General features: G+C 39.8%; 1 protein-coding gene across 10 annotated transcripts in view; it reads right to left on the reverse strand.

Annotated features, from left to right (window-relative positions):
- The window catches only part of PALM2AKAP2 (PALM2 and AKAP2 fusion), a 212,644-nt gene that overhangs the window by 158,974 nt on the left and 31,539 nt on the right, over positions 1-22,131 (reverse strand). For 9 of the 10 annotated variants that reach the window (XM_072154848.1, XM_072154829.1, XM_072154832.1 and 6 more), the window contains exons 2-3: positions 11,454-11,534; positions 3,221-3,351 (exon numbers count right to left, since the gene is read on the reverse strand). In XM_072154848.1, coding sequence (XP_072010949.1) covers positions 3,221-3,351; positions 11,454-11,534 — 212 coding nt within the window. Of the gene's footprint in view, positions 1-3,220; positions 3,352-11,453; positions 11,535-11,683; positions 11,716-22,131 lie in introns of those variants that run through there. The other variant, XM_072154839.1, reaches the window with a different exon arrangement.

Consider the following 22,131-nt stretch of genomic DNA (forward strand, 5'->3'; position numbering starts at 1 on the left):
TGCAAAAAAATAAAAAAGAATTTTAATCAATTGAATGCTCATTAATTTAGGTTTTTATTTTTTATATTTACCATTAAAAGGAGCAACATCTGTGTACCACACAGAACACATGATTTCTACTATTTGAAGGGTGATGTCAAAATTGGGTAGGGGTAAAATCCTGCTCTTGCTCCTCTGGAATCATGAGAAAAGGACTTTAAGGGTGCGGTCACACGTTGCGTTTACCGCATGCTTTTAAAAACGCATTGGAATAGCTGAAGAGTGATTTGCCTAATTAAACAGCTGTTAACACATGTGTTTACAATTCGCTACCATTAACGCGTGTGTTAACATAGCATTTGTTGACACAATGTTAACACAAGCGGTAACATTTACATTTTGTAAACACAAGTGTTAACAGCTGTTTAGTTAGGTAAATCACTCTTCAGCTGTTCCAATGCGTTTTTAAACGCATGTGGTAAAGGCAACGTGTGACCGCACCCTCAAAGAGAAGTGACGTCAACATGTCTTGTTATCTGAGTACCCTGAAAACATAGTAAAGTACGTGGGATATGATTCATAACAAAAATGTAAGTTTATCACTTTTCAGATTCCCCCCCCTCTCAGCCTTTTGCAGTGGCAATGATGTTTATTTGTGCTCAGGTCACTGCTGCAACCTCAGCAGTGACCTGTTCACAAATAACACATCACTACTGAGGTCACTATAGGACAGTGATGGTGAACCTTTTAGGGCGCGTTCACACGTTCCGCTATCATCGCGTTTATAACGTGATGCTAGCGCACAGTGGACTGGGCTTGGGCCGATTGAATATGCGTTTCCCGGGAAACGCATGCGATTAATAACCCGATCGCATGCGTTTCTCTGGAAATGCATATGCGATCGCCCCAAACTCCGCCCCCTGTGCGCTAGCGGCGCGTTATGAAAGCGGCGCTAGCGGAACGTGTGAACGCGCCCTGAGAGATTGAGTGCAAAAACTGCAACCTAAAACCCTCACAAAGATGAATTGTCCCCTAAAAATATTGCATTTGAAATTTACTTTCGTTGTTCGAAATGTAAGCCTCATAACGGCCTAATAAAATAAATTATCATATAAAAAATTATGTCATCATAAAGCAGACATATGGTTAATGTTAGTTAGCAACCATTTTGGCCAGTTAGACTAACTGCATGATGAGTATAACATAGAAATCAGAAAAATAATATTACTGCAAAACAGTAATTAATATTAACACATACAGTATCACATAGTATACGTCTGGAAAAAAAAAGTCCATCAAGTCCAACCTTTAAGCAAATGTGTTTTCCCCATAACCTGTGATATTTAGTTTAAACTGAATAATCCCAAATTTTGTAATCTGTTATTATATTCTAGTCCCCCCAATCCCCTAATAATTTTGATTGCTCTCCTCTGCACCCATTCCAGCTCTACTATATCATTTTTATACACTGTTGCCCAAAACTGTACACAATGGGGCACATTTACTAAGGGTCCGAAAGTCGCATTTCCATTGGGTTTCGCGATTTTTTTCCATTTTGCGGAATTTAAAAAGCAAATTGTGTCGTAAGATCAGCACTCACATGCACTGAAGAAGAAGGTGAACTCCGGTGGACATCAGCGGGGGAAGCGACACATGCATGAAATTGGAAGCACAATCTTAGTGAATCGAAGCAGACGCAAATCCTTGTCACACATTCCGGATCGGCGGCGTCAAAATGACAGGTAATTAAGTGTGCCCCAATATTCCATGTGTGGTCTGATCGATGGTAGAATCACCTCTCCTCTATCCCGGTCATAGACCTAGGTATAAAAAGATCTTTGGAGAGATCCTTGTACTGTCCGTTCAGGTATTTGTACATTGTAATGAGGTCTCCCCTCAGTCGTCTTTTTTTTAAACTGAATAATCCCAATCTGTCATTATATTCTAGTCCCCACAATCCCCTAATAATCTTGGTTGCTCTCCTCTGCACCCGTTCCAGCTCTCCTATATCCTTTTTATACACTGGTGCCCAAAACTGTACACAATATTCCATGTGTGGTCTGACCAGTGATACATCCCGCTGAACCTTTCCCTGTGTTAAACTGTCGACATTCCAAAGAGAATTTACATCATTCCTCATCGTGTCTTCCATCAGGGGATTTCCCTGGGTAAAGACAGTCGAGAAGGCGACATTCAGTAGATTGGCCCTTTCCTCATCTCCTTCCACCATGACCCCCATGTTATTCCTCAGAGGGCCCACACTCTTGGTTTTTAGTTGCTTATCATTATATACTTAAAAAGTAATTTGGGATTATTTTTGCTCTCCCTGGCAATTTTTCTCTCAGTCTCTATTTTTGCGGCCTTTAACTGCCTCATTGCTTCCCTCCTGTTTTAGCACCTTAAATGACTTATCCTTCTCGCCTATTGCTCTCCTTACAAGACCAGTTGGCTTTTTCTTGTTCCTCTTTTTCCCATATGGTATGTGTTTCTTACAGGCCTTTTTTAGAATATTTGTGAAAAAGTCCCTTTTTTGGGGGTAGCTTTTGTCTTTGAGAACATTGTCCCAATTTATGCCTATAAGGTCTTCTGAAGTTTACAGTGTTCTTTGCCAGTAATTAATATTAATGTAATGCAGTGATTAATATTGCCTCTCTCCAGTGATTGGCATCATAGTAATTGTGCAAAGGCCACCATGTAAAGGACAATATCACCAATGATACTGTAACATCAGCTTTATTGCCCCATTTCTTGCTCCCCTTCATTTTATTTTTCTATCAGTGGCAATGATGTGAAGCATCTGCCAACTGCAGAAAACTGAGAAATGTCTTCCAGAAAAGTCGCAGCATGAGGATGCTCCAAAGGCTCAGGTGCAGGATCTTCTGTCTGTTATGCTGATGACAGAAGCATGCATGCTCTGATTCATACAGGGGATGCTTGCTCTGTCTGCCGCAACAGTGGCAGAGGCCATTTGGGTGATGAACATGCCATTTTTTTAAATGGCAGGCACCCAAATTGTCAACTGAAGATCTGACTGTTGCTAATTTTAATATAGCATTATATTACAGCACGAACATAGATGGTCATCATCTGCCTTTCTTTGTAACTCAGACTCAATCAGATAAAGCATACATTTTTAATATTTTTTAGTAAATAAAGTCAATAATAAAAAAAAAATTCACATTTAATGACATGTTAACACAGGAAGAGATTATTAAAACAACTAATAAATTGCATCACTTGCCTTTGGACATTTTCTTCAAGTAACTTTAATTTCTTTTCATCCTCCTCACATTGTCTCTTTCTAGCCTCTTCCTCTTCCACTGAGCCAGCCGGTGCTCCTTGCATAAGCCATTTCTCTCTGACAGATTTAGACTGTAACAAGGATGGCACGTTAGATATTGACCATAAAAAAAAAATTAGAAACAGTAGTAAAAGAAGAGTCACATTTGTGTGGCTCTGCATAGTCTCTGGTAGTTGCAAAAAATGTCCTATGTACGCTCTGTAAGTGTACTCTCACTAGTGTATATTGCTGTTTATTAACTTACAAATTGAGTATAAGAGTCTGTCCATGGTAGAGGAGTACATGGTAGAGGGTTGTATGGGGAGTACAAACAGATCAGTTAAATAGGATACAAAATGGACAACTCAATCCAGTTAAAACTTACCCGACATTACAAAAGCCATAACTTTTTTACTTTCTGTTAACAAAGCCATATGAGGTCTTGTTTTCTGTGGGACAAAATGTACTTCCTGTGTGATCCAAATCTGTGATCTTTCAGTATCAAAGATATGACACATTTATATAGTTGTTGATTTATCTTAATACCTTTGATAAAACTTTGGAAAAAAATTATCAGTATCTTCATATTATAACACCCATAACATTATTATACTTGCGTATGTGGGTAATTTTTTAATGATACCATTTGGGCAAATTTACAACTTTTTAATTATTCTAATATTTCAGGGTGGTTTCTGTTACAGTGTTCACGCTATGGTCCATTTTGTATATTTTAATAGATTGGGTCTTTTCAGAATATGTTTGTGCAACACCCCTGCCAACGCGTAGGCAAGGCGGTAGTTGAGAATAGTGTCCCCTCCATGTTAGGAGCTGTTAGGGAGACTGATCACCTCTCTAGGAGGTATCTAAGTACTGGAGAACTTTGTAATTCCAGCTGTAGCCACTGCCTGGTAAGACAAGAGTTAAGAATGCCATATGTTATTGTCCAATGATATTTCTTGTGGTATTATAAAGCAAGCTGATTGGAAAGTGCTACCACCTGACCAAGGGAGTATGCAGTCTGCAGACTCAGTCTGTGCAGGAGAGTGAGAGATTCCATCTTGGAGCACATATCAGCAAAGCAACCAGAGGAGAGTGCAGGTCCTGCTGAGCTGCAGGAGCCAGTGTCTGAATACCAGGAAGCAGAAGTGTCAAGGCAAGTTGCCTAACACATAAGGGCAAGTCAAGAGACTTAAGCCCCAGAGCTGAGATCCACCATCTGCGGACCAGCTATCTCCCACCAGCTCACCAGCTTGCTGAATCTGCTGCTACCATTTGGCTGTTGCCTGCTGTTTAAAGTTGAATGTTGATTTTCACAACACTGCCTCAGTATAATCCTTGGATCAAGCTGTATCCCCATCACAGGCTACCCATCCATCACCCGGGGATTCATCCTAAATACACCTCAGTGGTTGCCCCAGGGAGAAACCATTGCCTCAGCCTCTTCCTCCATATTTCTTTCACACACCACCTGCTGAAGACCTGCCAGGCTGTGGGCCCGTCCTCCGGTCCCAATACCAAGCACCGTGACCATAGCGTGTTGAAGGCTGCACTAGCCAGCCACTGCAGTATTCTGGGCCCCGGCTGCCTCCAGGCCACAAGAAAAGGTTAAGCCCCAGTGGGGGATGTTGCATTTGTCTTTCTTTATTTATAGATGCGTTCTAACAAAATGGGATGTGAGTCGAATATTTACTTTTCTTCCCTTGTTTTTATTAAAACTTCCCTAAGGTTGTCTAAATGCTTCATGGTCTCATTGCTCAATCAGTTGACTGCAGTATATCAGTATTGGAGAATATTGTGAAATACTGCTCTATTACACCATGTGTAATGCATCATTAACAACACAATGACATAGTAGTGTGCCACATATTGTTAAGAGGTAAAGAGAAGAAATACATTTGGGAAGGGTATTTTGGCCGGGAAAAAGGGAATTACATAGTCAAAAAATTGTTATTTTTGGCAAGGTTTTGCACTATAAAAAATTGGATTTCCCCGATCCCTCCTTCAGTAGCATTCTGGAAACATATCACGAATAAGACAATCTTGGCCGAAGGCTTTGAGAATAGTAGAAGCAGTTCTGGGGGGAAATATAATTATAAATATAGAAAATAATGGATTGAGCTGTTTTTCTCACCAGAAGAGAAAATGCTTATGGGGTAGTTTTGAAATAGAGGTAGTCATGGGCAGTACGGGAGGCGAGGGGGAGCAGAGGATGGAAAAGAGGAGGAAAATTTTAAATTAATTTTTTTTCTTTTGTCCTGGGTTTGGATATGTGGTATGTAAGGTGGGAATGTCATTTTCGTAGGGTTTGGACAAATTAAAACCAGTAATGTAATCAAAGGGGGTGTGGGGTGGGGACTTGGGGGGGAAATTTCTATGCTGTAACTATGTGTATTAGTGTATTATGGCTTTTTTATTTAATTGATTTAAGAATGTATATTTGATTGTTTGTAATTTGTAATACCTTTTTGTGTACATTAAAAAAAGGGAAAAGAAAAAAAGAAAAGAAAAAAAAGAAGTTGTAAAGTATAGAATATTATCCTCCACCCCTTCCCCATAATGTTGTCATTCCATCATCTCTCTCTAGGGGTGTAGTTGGGCTGGGGTGGAAAGGGAGCGGGGTAGGGTAATTGGGGACCATAAACATTGATATATATGTGGTGGTGATCTCAATTGTATATGATTTCATCGTTTGTATGTGACTGTTTATTGTATATTTTTATTGAGAAAATATTAATAAAGGAAAAAATATATATATATCATTCTGTGTACTGGCAAGTGGGAAAAAATTCCAAAGTCAGTAAAATTGTAGAAAAATAAAAAGAGAAGAAATACATAGCTCTCATTTGCTGAGATAACCTACTCTGGGGATCTACTACATCTACCTCCTCTGATTAGGGATACTGCTGCAACTATTCAGGAGGAGCACTGCTAAAACAACTGGTGGGAAGAGGGGCACTTGCATCATAAAAACAGTGGTTTTGCTATTTTTTATACCTATATTTCTGAATGTTTTCTTCAATGCAAAATTGGTATTTTAAGACACAGATTGTGTTATCTAGAAAGTAAAATTCACAATATATTCCCCCTTAAAGTGTAGCATTTGTGACAACTATTTTAGAATTTTTCTGTTTACTGTCTTAATTACAGCCGTTTAAGCTTGAAAACAAAAGAGTGAATGTAAGTTACCATGGCAACACTACACAGGAATTCAGCTTTGACTGTTAACCTTTTGCTGTTTGGAAAGGAAAATTTATATTATATTAAAATTTGTGAGCTCAGGCTGTGTATATTGCAGATTCCATCAAAATCCCAGAAGAGAAGGTCACACAGGACTTTTTTGTTCAGTAAAACCAACATACCCATGGTAGTGAATAAAATGGAAAAAAAAATTCCAACTTTTACTGATTTCTTGCTTCCATCTTTGTTATATATATTTTTCACACTATGAAGGCATAAGGCCATGAATTATGACTTTTTCCCCACTCATGCCTCCTCCTCATCACATTGGGGGGTTGGAGTGGACCGTAATGGCCAGAGCGTGGACCAGTTCCTGAAGCAAGTTCAAGAGTTATTCTAATTGATCCAACCCCATTGACATGTGCTGAATCTGGCACGACCTGCAGGATGGAGAGAACATCGAGCTCTGTACATAATAAGTCAGCACATGTTTTACACCTACATGGTACTTTCCTATTTTTTGTTCTCCTTTTTGAGATGGACTATATGTACATGCGTTTATGTGTATTTACATTCTATTTCTAATGCCAATCTTTGGAACAGTTTCTCATTTTTATGCACTTCTTTGGTGATGGCGATAGTGTTAGGCTCCTGGTGTGTTGTAGCATTTTGCGATCGATATATGGATTACACTGTTTTACTTTGGTCTCCAGAGATTTTTGTTAAATTGATTTTAGATCAGTGGCCACATCCCATTCATACACACATGGTGGGAAGGGCAGGCTATTTTAAAGTTATATGCTATTTCATTAGTAACTAATTACCAAGCACATACCATACTCGAGTATAAGCCGACCCAAGTATAAGCCGAGGCCTCTAATTTTACCACAAAAACCTGGTAAAACCTTTGTTTTTTTTACTTGAGTATAACCCGAGTTTGATTTTTTAAGCACATTTTTTGTACTGAAAAACTAGGCTTATACTGGAGTATATATGGTAATCTGTGAACTTTTCCTACATTTACAGGGCAATAGATTGTGTAGACAAAATTGCAGTTATACATCTCCGTCATCTCCATAAAGCCAACCATTAAATTTCCCTTCTTTATGCTGTGCCATTCGCTAAGAATATTTTCAATAAATTGATAATTTGGTGTTACAATTCCCCCTTATCAAGGGAGTTGGTATCTGTGCAGTCTAATGCTGTTAGCACCAATTGCAGTCAGGCTACCTGTACACAAATATTTGCTTTATCTGTTCACAAACCACTGCTGTCCAGTCCGTTTTAGTAGTCAGTGTTTTTGCAGTATTCTTAATGTTTCTGAGCCATTATGCAATGGTTACATTATGCAACTCTGGCAGTCAGCTCATACACAGGCCTGCCGAAATACATGGGGATGTGTGGTAGACAGTGAAACAACGGCTAGCACATGCCCCAAAACAAAACTTGTTTGCATTTAGGGCCCTGTAGGTCTTGAGCTCTCAGATAGCTATATGAGTTATAATATATAGATAGTTATATTATAGAGAAAAAAATCTATTTACAGACAAGAGAGCTGACATTCAACAACTCAACTGAACACTGATAAATAGGAGGGACCTGCAGCAGGAGATTATGGATCATCCTCCTCCCCCCTCCAATCTCCCTGTCATTGAGACAGACTGAGAGAAAAAAAAACACACTGGAGGCTGCCATAAGGACAGACTGAAGGAGTGAGAAACAGGAAGTTGTGTATACATGCAGAGGGCAGCATGGGGAGAACATGGAGAGGCTTAAGCTCTCTCACGAGGCAAAGACACAGGTACATATACATGTCTAATGAGATTTATTGAAAGTGGTCAAACCCTTTAAGTCAAATCCTTTAATTAGTTGGTCTAATTCACTGAGATTTTCTCAGCTCACATTTGCCCTGAATTTTTTGGCGCACTGACGTTTGCTAAAACTCTGTTCTGTTCTGAACTGGGCCCTCATTTCTATTGTTTCAACTGACTATGTTATAATAAGTTGTCTTATTTGTATATATAACCCATGATCTCAAAAGTGCTGAAGAATATGATTTTGCTATATAAAGATTTATTATTATTACCATGCCCCATTTCCCCAGCTTATGCCCCTTTACATACTAGTTGAAATGTGCCTAAAAACTAAGTTAAACCCTTAATATATGTGGCGCAAAGCATTTCTGGCACAAATTACTTATGAATTCTGGCACAGAGAGCATGGTTAATTTTCCCCATTATACATTATCTCTGTAGTAAAAGGTTTGTATAAATTGTAGAACATCCCATTACTGGGAGATCACTGTCTCCATTTTTCCCATATTGTGTCTAACTGTTTATTGTACATTATCCCTGTACTGTGATATCACAATAGTATGCATTGCTGTGACAAGACTATGCTTTGTACTTTATCCCTTTACTGTGGGCATTTTCTCTGTATGCTGGCATCACTGGCTACATCATTCCTGTATTGTAATGACATTGTATATGGGACATTATCATGTTTTGTGACATCCCTGTGTGATTTATTCCTGTATGGTGACAGCACTGTATTGTTATCCCTGTAATCTCTATACAATGTGCACCAATCACAGATTTCTGAAATCTTAGTTTTAAGTATTTTTTTTAAGTTTTGAAGATATTTTCGTTTAAATAGTGCATAAAGCTGGACTTTTATTTATTTTGGATCTTTAATTATTTATTTTAGATCTTAAATAACAGACAAGTATTATCATTGTTAACCCCTTAAGGACCAGGCCCTTTTTCGTTTTTGCGTTTTTATTTTTCACTCCCCACCTTCAAAAATCTATAACTTTTTTATTTTTCCATGTACAGAACTGTGTGATGGCTTATTTTCTGCGTAACAAATTGCACTTCGTAGTGATGGTATTAAATATTCCATGCCGTGCACTGGGAAGCGGGAAAAAAATTCTAAATGCAGTGAAAATGATGAAAAAACACATTTGCGCCATTTCTTGTGGGCTTGGTTTTTACAGCTTTCACTGTGCACCCCAAATGACATGTCTATTTCATTCATTGGGTCAATACGAACACGGGGATACCAAATTTGTATAGGTTTTATAATGTTTTCATACATTTACAAAAATTAAAACCTCCTGTACAGAAAAAAAATTCTTCATTTTGCAGTGTTCTTGCGCTAATAACTTTTTCATACTTTGGTGTATGGAGCTGTGGGTGGTGTCATTTTTTGCGACTTCTGATGATGTTTTCAATGCTTCCATTTTTAGGACTGTTCGACATTTTGATCACTTTTTATAGAATTTTTTCTATTTTTCAAAATGGCAAAAAAATGCCATTTGCGACTTCGGGCGCTATTTTCCGCTACGGGGTTTAACGCAGTGAAAAACGGTTATTATATTTTGATAGATCGGGCATTTTCGGACACGGCGATACCTATTGTGTTTATGATTTTTACTGTTTATTTATATTTATATCAGTTCTAGGGAAAGGGGGGTGATTTGAATTTTTATGTTTTTTTAATATAATTTTTTTTTTTTTACTTTTTTTTATTTATTTTTTTTACTATTTTACAGACTCCCTAGGGTACTTTAACCCTAGGTTGTCTGATTGATCCTACCATATACTGCCATACTACAGTATGGCAGTATATGGGGATTTTGCATACCATCTATTATAATGTGCAGATCGCACATTATAATAGATAGCCCCGATCATGACAGCCTGGGATCTTTGTGTGATCCCAGGCTGTCATGGCAACGGATCGCCGCTCCCCGGTGACGTCACGGGGAGTGACGATCGGAGCCAAGATGGCGGCGCCCACGCGCCGCCGGCTCTTTAATGCCGCCGGCAGCTTTGCCGGCGGCAATCAAAGGGTTAACACCCGCGATCGGTGCAAGCACCGATCGCGGGTGTTAGCGACGGGCGTTTGCTTCATTATGAAGCAAACGCCCGGTGAGTATGAAGAGGGCTCAGCCTGTGAGCCCTCTTCATACTCCCCCATGCGCAGTAAGACGTAAGGGTACGTCTTATTGCGCTATGGGGTTAAATACATGTATCCTTTTTGTTGCTTGCAGAGTTGGCTGTTCGGCTGCTTTTAACTGTATTTTGACACAACTATGATCAGTTAAAGCAGTTTAGCCACAATGAAAATAAATCCTGAGTCAGTCTGAGCACATCGTATGGGATTCAGCTGTTCTGCCTCTTCTCCATGCTTTATACTGCTGTATTTGCTACTGGTTGTAGCAAAACACAGACTCAAGGTGAAGTGGTATAGAGATTTCTACATTCTTAAACTAGTGGGAATTTAAGATGAGCCCATGGTTTTTGTCACACCTAGGTTACTGTCACTGCCATCAGGTACATTTATTGCAATAGGCCCCACCTATACTTATTTAAAGCAAATATCCATAAATTGCTATAACATTAAAGCTACTGGTGTGTGTATTCCCCTTTTTGCTCTACCCAAAGGCCACCAGTAAAACAGATGTTCCACCCACCCTTGCTTCTAGATGAAAGCATTTTTCATATCTCCATTATTCTGCATCCTGGTCCTCCTGGATAATGTGATGCTCACTTTGTAGTCTATAGTAACGATATCATGTCTTATGGTAACACCCATACATTTAGATGCCCAGGCCATGGAAAAGTTATAGTTATATATGTGGTTAAATTATCTCCTGAAATTGATAGTGTTCACAAGCGCTGAGGAATATGATGGTGCTACATAAATAAAGATTATTATTATAGTAAATGTACACTGTACACCCACACATCACTAAAATGAAGACCCGGATATCTTACATCATGTTTATATTTCGGATCCCTCCTAAATAGCGTTTCTTTTGATGCCAGATCGATGGCTCACACATATGACAGTGTTCATGTTAAATCATTTGCAATCCTCCTAAGGCAGGAGCCTCCTTCCCTCCATTGTGAGGCTTGTGTAGAATGCTGCATTCGAGAAACACATGTTTGCTTCATGTATAGCATGGATGGTATGTGGAAAGTGCCTCATTTATGCTGTCAGCTCTTACCTTTAGGTGCTGCAGTTGCAGAATTTGGTCTTCAAGCTGTTGTCTTTTGTCCTCAATTGCAGCCTGGCGTTTTCTTTTTTCCTTTGGAAGAGAAGGAAAGAAAAGACAGAGATGAGAGATTGTGCAGCTCTGGTTGCCTACCACCAGCTGCTAGCATGTGCTAGCTCTGCTCTTCCTGAGTGCTGAGGGATATAACATGCTATGAAGAGGACTAACTGATATGCACTGACATAGAAAGGAAGCCACCAGCTCCCTCTCAGTGATAGCTGCTACACTCCCAATTTAAAGGGACATTCATATTTCATGTCCCTCACTCTGATAAAAGAATATTTCTTTGATCACACAAACATCTTTTAAGTCCTTGATACAATAAAAAAGTGTTTTTGTTCCTTTTTAAAGATGCATTTAAGCAACCACAATGACAACATTATGAAAACATAATAACATAAATATATGGATATAAAAATAATTTTGTTGATATAAAAAGAATTTGTGTTTTCAAACTGCTGATGTGCAGATAGTCTCCAGAGGTCATTTACCTTTTTTCTTCAACTATAAAAATGTTTACAGTAATGATCAATTCAGATGTGGCAGCATGCAGTGATAAAGAAATAACAATTTTGGATCCTTCTACAACAGGTTTCCTTGCTCCATATGCTTTACTCCACATTTAGTATGTCTTGCTAGATAAAAGGTATGACCCCCAAAAGATCTGCCCACCTGCATCTCTTCAACTGAGCTTGGATGGAGACAGAGATAAATCGGGATAGTGGTCATGTTATTTCCTATGGGTTCCAAAAACATGGTCAGTGTAGCAGCATAGCAATACATACAACAGGTAAGTTTAATGCCATTGGTATCAGCCATTCAGCTGATTACATATTTCTCCTTTCATGAGGTGCCCAGTAGCCTTCTAGTCCCAGTAAGGTTGGGTGCCGTAAAAGGATGTCCATTTCCTGGTGTTACATTACCTACAGTAGTCACTCACCATAAATAAGAGATGGAATTAAGTGCACCTTACTAAGGCTAAGTTCACATGAACATTATTGACATTTCATCATCTGTTATTTATAACATTAAAAATACCACTACAGCCCACATCATTTTTGCTGTACTAATCAAGGAAAACATGACACAAGGGAGCCTTCTGTACATGTAACCCCATGGGGAAAGAAAATTGAACGGAAGACCTTCCGCTCAGCTTCAGTAAAACACAGTAAAGCTCTCCAAGAATAGATCAGCAAAACAGAAATAATTTGCTGATGTGAACTGGCATTAAAAACACTTAAAATTACATATTGATGCCTCAGGATATCAAAATTGTAGGATTGATCAAGACATAATGTAACAAGCATAAGAAAAATATTGCCTCTTTTGGCTACTTTGTAAACAGTCAATGCTTTCAATATCCTGGAAAACATATTTGGATATTTTACAGAATCCCCCAGTGGCTGTAAGTTGAACTTAAGTCTCCGTAAGGAGAACTCTTACTTCCCGACTCAATGTTGATCATACTAGCCACATTCCTGTATCATCCTGAAGTGAGAAAACCTCAATGAGGGAATAGCATCAATGAGGCACTAAGTGCTGTGCGCCAGTTTGCTGTTGGACTTGGCACGTTCTTTCTAGTATAAACTGCTTGCACAGCTATTTAAGAAGTGTCTGCACCACAAATTGGTCGCACGCGGCCCTTCTGTTGTGCAGGTGCACTATGTTTCATGCAACACAAATTAGGGGGCGTTCCGGTGCTCAGTCGGATGGTGCACCAGATTTAACCTTGTGACACATTGTACTTCATGTTAGTTGAAAAATTTTGGTGGTAAGTTTTGCATTTATTTATGAGAAAATCCGATATTTGGTGAAAATTTGGAAAAATTCTCGATTTTCGAACTTCAAAATGTTCTACTTTTTCCACACAATCATAACAGCAAAAAAACTTAATAACTAACAGTCACCGAATGTCTAATTTATGTGGACATGGTTTTTTATGCATACTCTTTAAAACAACTTTTATGAAGTTTGTTAACCCTTTAATTGTTTTACAGGGGTTAAAACAAAATTGGATACAATTTTGAAAGTACATTTTTTTTGCCTAAATTAATGTGTTTTTCAAAAAATGTACAAATTCTCAGTGGATAAAATATCAAAACGCTCCACAAAATTTGGTACCCAATCCCTCCCGTGTATAACAATATACATGGGCACACACCAGGGAAGGGAAGCTGCACCATTCAATGCAGATTATGCATTGTCACTTTTTATTGGCTATACAATCTTTATTTTTTTGGCAATTTGGACATATAAGGGCTTATTTTTTATGACATGAGATGCACTTTACAAATACTTCATTTTAGTGGGTCATCAGCTTATTGATGAGATTTTATTAACTCTTGAATGTATGGGTGAAAAGAAAATTATCAATTTTGGTTTACTTTCTTTTCGTATTTTTTGGGGGTCGTACACCGTACACTATACTATATTATCTTTATTCTATAGGTCACTACGATTACGGTGACATCTCATTTATATAGTTTTTCATTTATTTTTACAATTTTACTGGAAAAAAACTAATATAGAGGAAATCTCATTTGTTTTTGCATCGCCATCTTTTCGGAGACGTAACTTTAATATGTTTTTGTTGACAGAGCTAGTTTAGGGCTTATTTTTTAATTGGTACCATTTTGGCGCACATAACTTTTGTTGATCACATTTTAGAACATTTTTGTGAATAGATTTTATGAAAAATTTCCATTTTTTGAGAGTTTTTCGGGTTTTGTTTTTACAGAGTTCACCGAGCAGGCCCAATGATGTTTCTGAGTTATTGTACGAATTTTTACGGACACGGCAATACCAAATATGTGGTTTTTTTGTCGATTTTGTGTTGTTTTCACTTTTTTGCATGTGTATAGGGAATATTTGTGTTTAGGGGACTTTAACTTTATTTAATTAATTCTTTTTATTTAAAAATGTTTTTATTAAATGTTTTTAACAGTTTTTTATCACTTTTACAGGTAAGCTTGATCGCTTGTTCAAGCTATTCTTCACCTTACACAGTGTAATACAGATGTATTACACTGTGTAATGTAACACACTGCCAGAAGGCACGGACCCGGCTCACGGAGGAGGATCGCGCAGCCCTGGGCACTGGCAGTCCCGGGGCCGCGATCAGAGCAGCGGACCCCCCCGGTAAGCGCAGCGGGGTAGGGGGTGTCCGCTTCTTGTGAAATGCCCCTAAAACGCTGCGGTCAGGGTTAACCCCCGCGAACGGAGAAATCTCAGATCGTGGGTGTTAGAGGTGGGTGTCGGCTATAATATATAGCCGACACCCGCAGCTTCTGGCCCCGGATCCGTTCAGGAGCCGGGGCCAGAAGCTTGACGTAATAGTACTGCATTTTGCGGGAACGCACCTCCCGCCATGCAGTACTATTACGTCAAATGTCGGGAAGGGGTTAATATGCAAAGTCCGACAGAAGTGTGTTGCACGCCCTATGTTAAAGGTGCACTCTATTGGGGCGGTGCAGGGGGCACCAGATTCATCCAGCATTATGCACAGGCAAATTGCACATAGTGCAGTTTGCAATGGTCTTAGTAAATGTGCCTCAATGTGTCACAGGGTTCACCTAGTTAGTTAGACAAGACTAGTCTTCTGCTGCACCAGATTTATCACTGTTTTGATAACACTGTCCAGTCTTACTTTGCACCATCTAGTAGTTGGTCTGCACCAAAATGAATTACATGTTTTAATGAACTCTATGGGTACCAACTCTTAATTTACATATAACTATGGTAGATTTAAAAAGCCATAGCATAGATTTTCAATCAACATCAACAGAAACTTCTAGGTCAGTGATGGGCAACCTTTTGAGCTTGGTGTGTCAAAATTCGCCAAAAAGCCAAGCATAACTTGGGTGGTGTGTCACCTTGACAAAAAAACCCATAATTTTGTGATATTTATAGTTTAAATAACATATGTATAATTATTTAACTTCTAGGGTACTTTAATCCTAGGTTGTGTGATTGATCCCACCATGTACTTCCATACTACAGTATGGCAGTATATGGGGATTTTCCACATCATCTATTTATTACAAAGTGCTGGACAATCTCTCAGCCTCCCGGCTACTGCACCTGGCCGTGTAGGAGCCGAGGATGAAACTTAACTCTCCGACAGCCGCGTGTCACTGAAAATGGCTATGCGTGTCAGCACTGACACGCGTGTCATAGGTTGGCCATCACTGTTCTAGGTAATGCTAACGTATCAACATGGATCAGAGTAAATATGGAGAAATGATTATATTACTTTGTTAAATCTGTGTAAAAAAAAAACTTGAAATGTAGGGCCTAACCACTGCTGTAATAAATAGACCACCGAAAGTAAGTGCTGAAAATATACTTGGATACGCTTCCAAAACACTGATCAAAGGTCCTAATGATAACACCAAGCTACTTGGCAAATACTAGTGGCGAGACAGCTTTAAATAGAAGAAAGGCAAGAATAGTGATGCTTTTGATAAAAATAATGTGAAAGCTATGATTGTTTCTCCACTTCCTGTAAAAGCAAAGCATTATTATGTTGTATGGAATTATGTAAATGGAGGAGTGCTAATCTCAATATAGAAAACAGCAATGCTAAATTTTCTATATAAATGATAAATATGCAGTTGTCGACCACATTAAAAACATTGCAGATGTAACACCAGAAGCGTCCTAACATATATGTAATTGTAACCACAGCTACAAATGTGGTGGAGAATTATTATTATAAGGGGCTGTTTTTCGAAGTTAGGACTTAGTCCCTTTTCTCCAATAAAGAGTGATATATAGATAGATGGATCAGCCAAAATGCAGCTGCCTGGGTGAATAAAGCCACTTTGTTCTACTATAAATACTGGAGTGCTGCCTGCTTTCTGCAAGATAGATAGATATCAGAAATTTTAATTTCAAATGGCATCTTGACTAGATTTTAGTTGCTGTCTGTTATTCCTCTAATATTTTCTTAATACTGTATCACATGGGCAGCTAGAAACTACAGTACCATCTCTGTCTGATTGGGGAACATTTTGTCAATACTTCACTTTGTATCTTTTTAAAGTTTTAAGATTATAATTGGAGTATATGCTCTCTAGGGGTGGGATTCAAATGTTTAACAACAGGCTCCCTACAAAAGAAATCTGTAGCTCGGCATAAGGAACATTATACTGTTAGGATCAGTGGATCCTCTGGACCACCGCGGGAGATTTCACCAGAGCCCACCGCAAAGCGGGTTGGACTTGCTGTGGCAGGATACCACCAGGTCGTTCCCAGGTGCGTCTAGCCCTCAGTGGCAACCGAGGTCGAGGTACCTTAACGGATGACAATCTCGTAGTAAGGTCCAGGTACAGGGTCAGGGCAGACAGCAGAGATGCAACGTCAAGTCCAAGTCCGGGTCAGCAACAGGAGGTCCAGGCAGGTGGGAACGGGAACACAGGCACACGGAACACAGCAACACCAAGGAACTCGGGTAACACGGCAACACAGGACTCAGGAGCGGGAACACACAGGAACGCAGGAATACACAGGAACGCAGGAATACTCGCTTGGAAGCTTTCTCTAAGGCTATGAGGCACAAAGATCCGGCAGGGGACACAGGAAGAGGCAGGATTCTTAAAGGTGATGTGTTCAGCCAGTGCACCAATTAGCAGTGCGCTGGCCCTTTGAATTTACGTCAGGAGCCGCGCGCACCCTAGGAGGCGGGGACGCGGGCACGGCAGTCTGGGGAAGCGCAGGAGCCGAGAGAGATGAGTGAGGAGACCGGGCTGCAGCGGGGGCACACGGGGGAGCATGGATGCGCCCACGATCCGAGACAGGGATCGCGGGAGCACCCGTGACATATACCTACTATAATAAATAATTACAATATTTAAAATGCACTTTAGAACAATATATTTAAATCAATCATAATGTTTCTCAAACAATTCTATTAACCTTTTTAAACTAGCCTACAATTTAATATAAACATTTATCTAGCTTTGAATAAACGCCCCTTTAACGTCCCATAAATACAAAACTCTTTTCTTAACTGCATAGATCCAGAAGGTAGAACACATACAACACCAGAACCAAGTTAAATACCAGAGCCAAAATCATACCATAAAAACAGCAGCAGAAGCAAGTTCTATATACAAATACAGTGCCCGAACCAAACCTAGTATACAGTAAATACAGCACCAACACTAAGATTATACATATTTACAGACCAGAACCAATCTCAGTACCAAAAACAGTACCAGAACCGAGATCAATAGAAAAAATACAGCACCAAAACCCAGCTAAGTACATACAAACTGTTCCACACTCAGTGTACAAATATTAAATGGAAATTGTGAGGACATTGGTAATACCAGCACTTTAATTTGGCAACTCACACATGATTGGAGTTTTCATTTTCCTTTTCTACTGTTTCAGTCATGACTTGTCCCTTCAGATTTAGCAACAAAAAATGTAATTCCTCATTTCATCCTTAACTCCCCTACATTCTTATCAAAAAATGTAATACTGTTATGTTGTTCCCCTAGAACACAGTAGCCAATATAGTAACAGTTGCAATATACTGTAGTCAATATAGTGACAGTGCTACCACTTTAGTCAAAAAAGTAAAAGTGCTACCACACAGCAGCCAAAATAGTCACAGCGCCAGCAACTGTCTTGCTTCACCCCAACAGTATACAAATATAGTAACAATGTCCTGACATTTGTCAATATAGTTACAGTGCATCCATACCGTGGCCATCCAACCCCCCCCACCACCACCACCACCAAATTTCATACTGAGAATAACCTTCATCTATAAAATCCCTGTACAGATGTTCCTGCTCATAATACATATGTACACAAGAGCCATTTCAGAAACTTTCAAGTATCTCCAAAGATCCTGAACCCCCTGAATGAAAGCAGGCAGAAGGCACGTATCATTCCCCAAAAGGCTCGATACTAGTACCATATGTAGGGTCCAAGCCTCATTCCAGTCTTGTAGGGGCTATAATACTCACACAGCCCAGGGCCCATGGCAGTCTTGATCCACCCCTGGTGAAAGCCATTCAGATCCCACCTCTGCTCCCCTCTGTGGAGAGTCTGTGTGGTACAATCCATGCAGTCACCATGAACATCTGAGCATCATCATGAGATAACACAACTAAGTTACATTTACCAGCTCTGTTATATATCTGTACAGACAGGTCAGTGCATATAGGAGAGAAGTAAAGGTGTGTGAGGCAGGAGTCAGAAGTGAAGGTGTGTGGCAGAACAGGACTGAATGTGTAGAAGGAATGGACAAAAGTGTTGTCATTTATAGGGGCTGTATACACAAGAGGGGTGTATGTACATGGGGCTGGAGAGATGTAGTTACATGGCACTGCAGCATAAGGCTGGTGGGACAGGAGGGGTGCATTTACAAGAGACTGCATGTTAGGAGGCTGAGAGGCAGGAGACATGCATTTAAAAGGGACTATGTTGCAAGAATTCAGGGAGTCCCTTTTACGCAGCACTGTATGTTGGGTTGGTGAATTGTTTTAAAATTTGTTGGTGGGTTGCTTCAGATTTGACAAACATATCTGCTGCCTTCCCTAAATGAATAATACATGGTATTGCAGCTCAGCTACCTTCTACAGCTAAGCAGCAATACCAGCAAACACTAGTCAGGTGTAGCCCTGTTTGTAAAAGAAAGCATGCATGCCAATTGGCAGATAGGACCTGTCAGGGTGATTTGGGACACTAAACCACCTACAGGTGGTTTAATGTCCCAAATAGCATTTTAGATAGGCCCTCTGTGCCCGCTATAGAAAAAAAAAACATTTATAGAACACCTGCACCTGTTCAGTAATTCAATGCAGAGCAGTACACCTCATCTTCATTGTGCAAGCAACATACCCACAGTGCATGCACAGTGAAGCTGGGGTGTAGCACTCTGGTTTCACAGCGCGACTGTGCAGGCGCTAATTAATGTCATTAATGTGGTAACAAAGCAGGACAATCTTTCAGATCCATCCCAGAGATCACTAAAAGCAGAGCATGAGAGGGAGGAGTTATTACTGAGAACTGAGGGCTCATGGGAGTTGTAGTATCCCATTTCAGCTGTCTTTGAGATAGCTCTGCTTACTTAAGAAAGCCTATAAAATGTTGTGAATCATAAAAGCATCCTATATAAGCTCCATTTTGAGATTAAGGACACTGTTCCAGATACATAAAAACTGGTGCAAAGTTCATAGTTTTTGTTTGCACTTTCTTTATGCAAGTTGCAACAAATTGGTCCACATTTACTAAAGCATGTACACTTTCAGTGAAAACTGCTTGCACATGTATTTAAGAAGTGTCTGAGAGTTCTGGCACTTGGAACGCAATTGTGGCGTATGCTGCATTATACCCGATGCAACACAAAATTCTCATGTGTCACATTTATCATGCAAAGTCAAACAGAAACGTGTTGCATGCCCCATGTTAAAGGTGGACCAAAAAAATTTGGTGCACTCCGTCATAGCAGTGTAGGGGGCGCCAGATTCATGAAGACTAAACAGGCAAACTGCACACAGTGTGCATTGTTCTTAGTTAATCTACCCTGGGTAATGTGTCGTAAACTAGCAACACACAATACCATGATGCCCCTTTAGCTGCACAGTATTAAAATGTGTCAGACAAAAGGCAACCGCAACACAGTTGTGGCTCACAAACAGTATGGAGCTGTATGAAGCACATACAGAGAAGCTGCCTGCTGGATTGGATAAAAATATCTCATAATGTTAATATCATTAAATGATTTATCATGACGGAAATCAATCAATTTTAAAAGCGTATTTAATATGATACTTAATAAATAAAATAAATCCCAAATCCAGGACTATATTCACTTTAACACAGGGATGCACAACCTGCGTCCCTTGGAGCAAGAGTAGACTCGAGCAGTGAATGCATGTCAGCTATTCTGTTCTGTACTGCACTGCCCTGGGTCCTAACACCGGCACATACAGCCAGCTTAAGAAGCCATTGCAGCTGTCTACTGTGGGGATCTTCACTACTAAAGGTCTGCTCTGGAGGTGTCCACTGTTATAGGTCTGTTCCAGGGGTTTACAGTATTACAGGTTTGCTCTGGGGGTATCCAGGATTATATGTCTGTTCCAGGGGTCTCCACCATTGTATGTTTGCTCTGAGAGTCACTAGTATTAGACATGTGCTCTGGGGTCCCCAATATTGTATGTCTGTTCCAGGGGTCTCCACTATTATACGTATGCTCTGGGGTTCCCCACTATTTTAGGTCTGATGCGGGGATTTACAGTATTATACGTCTCCTCTGAGTCTCTCTACTATTATATGTCTGCTCTGGGGGCCTCCAGTATTATACCTTCTGCTACAGGCTTCTCCAGTGTTATAGGTCTATTGGTCTCTCTGGGGATTTCCAGCATTATAGACTGCTCTGGGGGCCTCATGTATTATAGGCTTCCAATATCTGGTTTGTGCAATGTATTTGTAGTCGGCTCCGGGGTCAATTTATTGTACAAATGTGTTTTTGGTGTCTGGAGTGTCATTTGTGCTGTTCTTTGTCAAATCTAGGGTTTTGGTTATTATTGCAACCCCTTGAAGTTGAACAGTATGACAATGTGGCCCTCAGACTTATAAAAGTTGTGCACCCCTGCTTTAACAAGAGGATGAAATACTATTTATCTTGAAAAAGAACTTAGCAATCTTTCTCACAACTCAAGTTAGGCATGCGGTGTACAAGAAGAATGTGTTTAACCATAGGAAATTACAGGCCTAAGGAAAAGGCACACAGTATGGAATAGACTAAACAATGTAAATGTGCTGAACCTGACCGACTGCCATAGAAAACAATGTAACTTCAATAATATTGTTCCTTTAGGAGCAATAAATAACATTAACCCTTGAGCAAGAAAAGGTAACAGTGCAATATGTAGACAATTTGTAAATTTGTAAAGAGGAAAGTATTTCACTGGATACTCTAAGATTCTATTTACAAAAAATTTTTCCATACATATAAATGGGTTAAAGCAGCATGACCATGGATAACTGCACGCCTCAATCAGATGAAATTTCTGCATCCTATAAATATTGCTTTACTGTTGTGGTAGGGTAGAATGCAAAGTGAGGTTAGGATTAAACCCTTAAAGTGTAACTGTAAAGCTATAGTGATTTTACCAAATTATTATATGTGATTCCCCCTTTGAAAACAAACAGAACGATGCCTACTTTGTGCTGCTTGTCCTTTTCTTTCCAAAGTAATGGAATTGGAGGAGACTAATATCTGTCAGTCTATGCCAGGCTAAAATGGTGCACAGATATTTAAGAAGTGTCTGACCCTTTTGTGGTGCAGCTGCGCTGGTTTCCATGCAACACAAATTAGGGGGCATGCCGTTGGTCCGACTGATTCAGACCAAGCACCACATTTAACTTGTAAATTGTGTTGCACGCCCTATGTTAACCCCTACTCGCTCTGTGTCCAATAAATTGGATGCTGAGTGCAGTGACTTAGCGCTCAGCGCCCGATATATAGCCAACCGGCTTTGGGATACATGGGGTGCCGGTTGTAACTAATAGCCGACACCCCTATATAACACCAGCAGTCGGAGTGGGCTCCGATCGCGGGTGTTTAACCAATTAAATGCCGCGGTCAGTGCGACCGCGGCATTTAACC

This window comes from Engystomops pustulosus, chromosome 1, assembly GCF_040894005.1.
Source record: "Engystomops pustulosus chromosome 1, aEngPut4.maternal, whole genome shotgun sequence".
NCBI classification, from domain to species: Eukaryota; Metazoa; Chordata; class Amphibia; order Anura; family Leptodactylidae; genus Engystomops; species Engystomops pustulosus.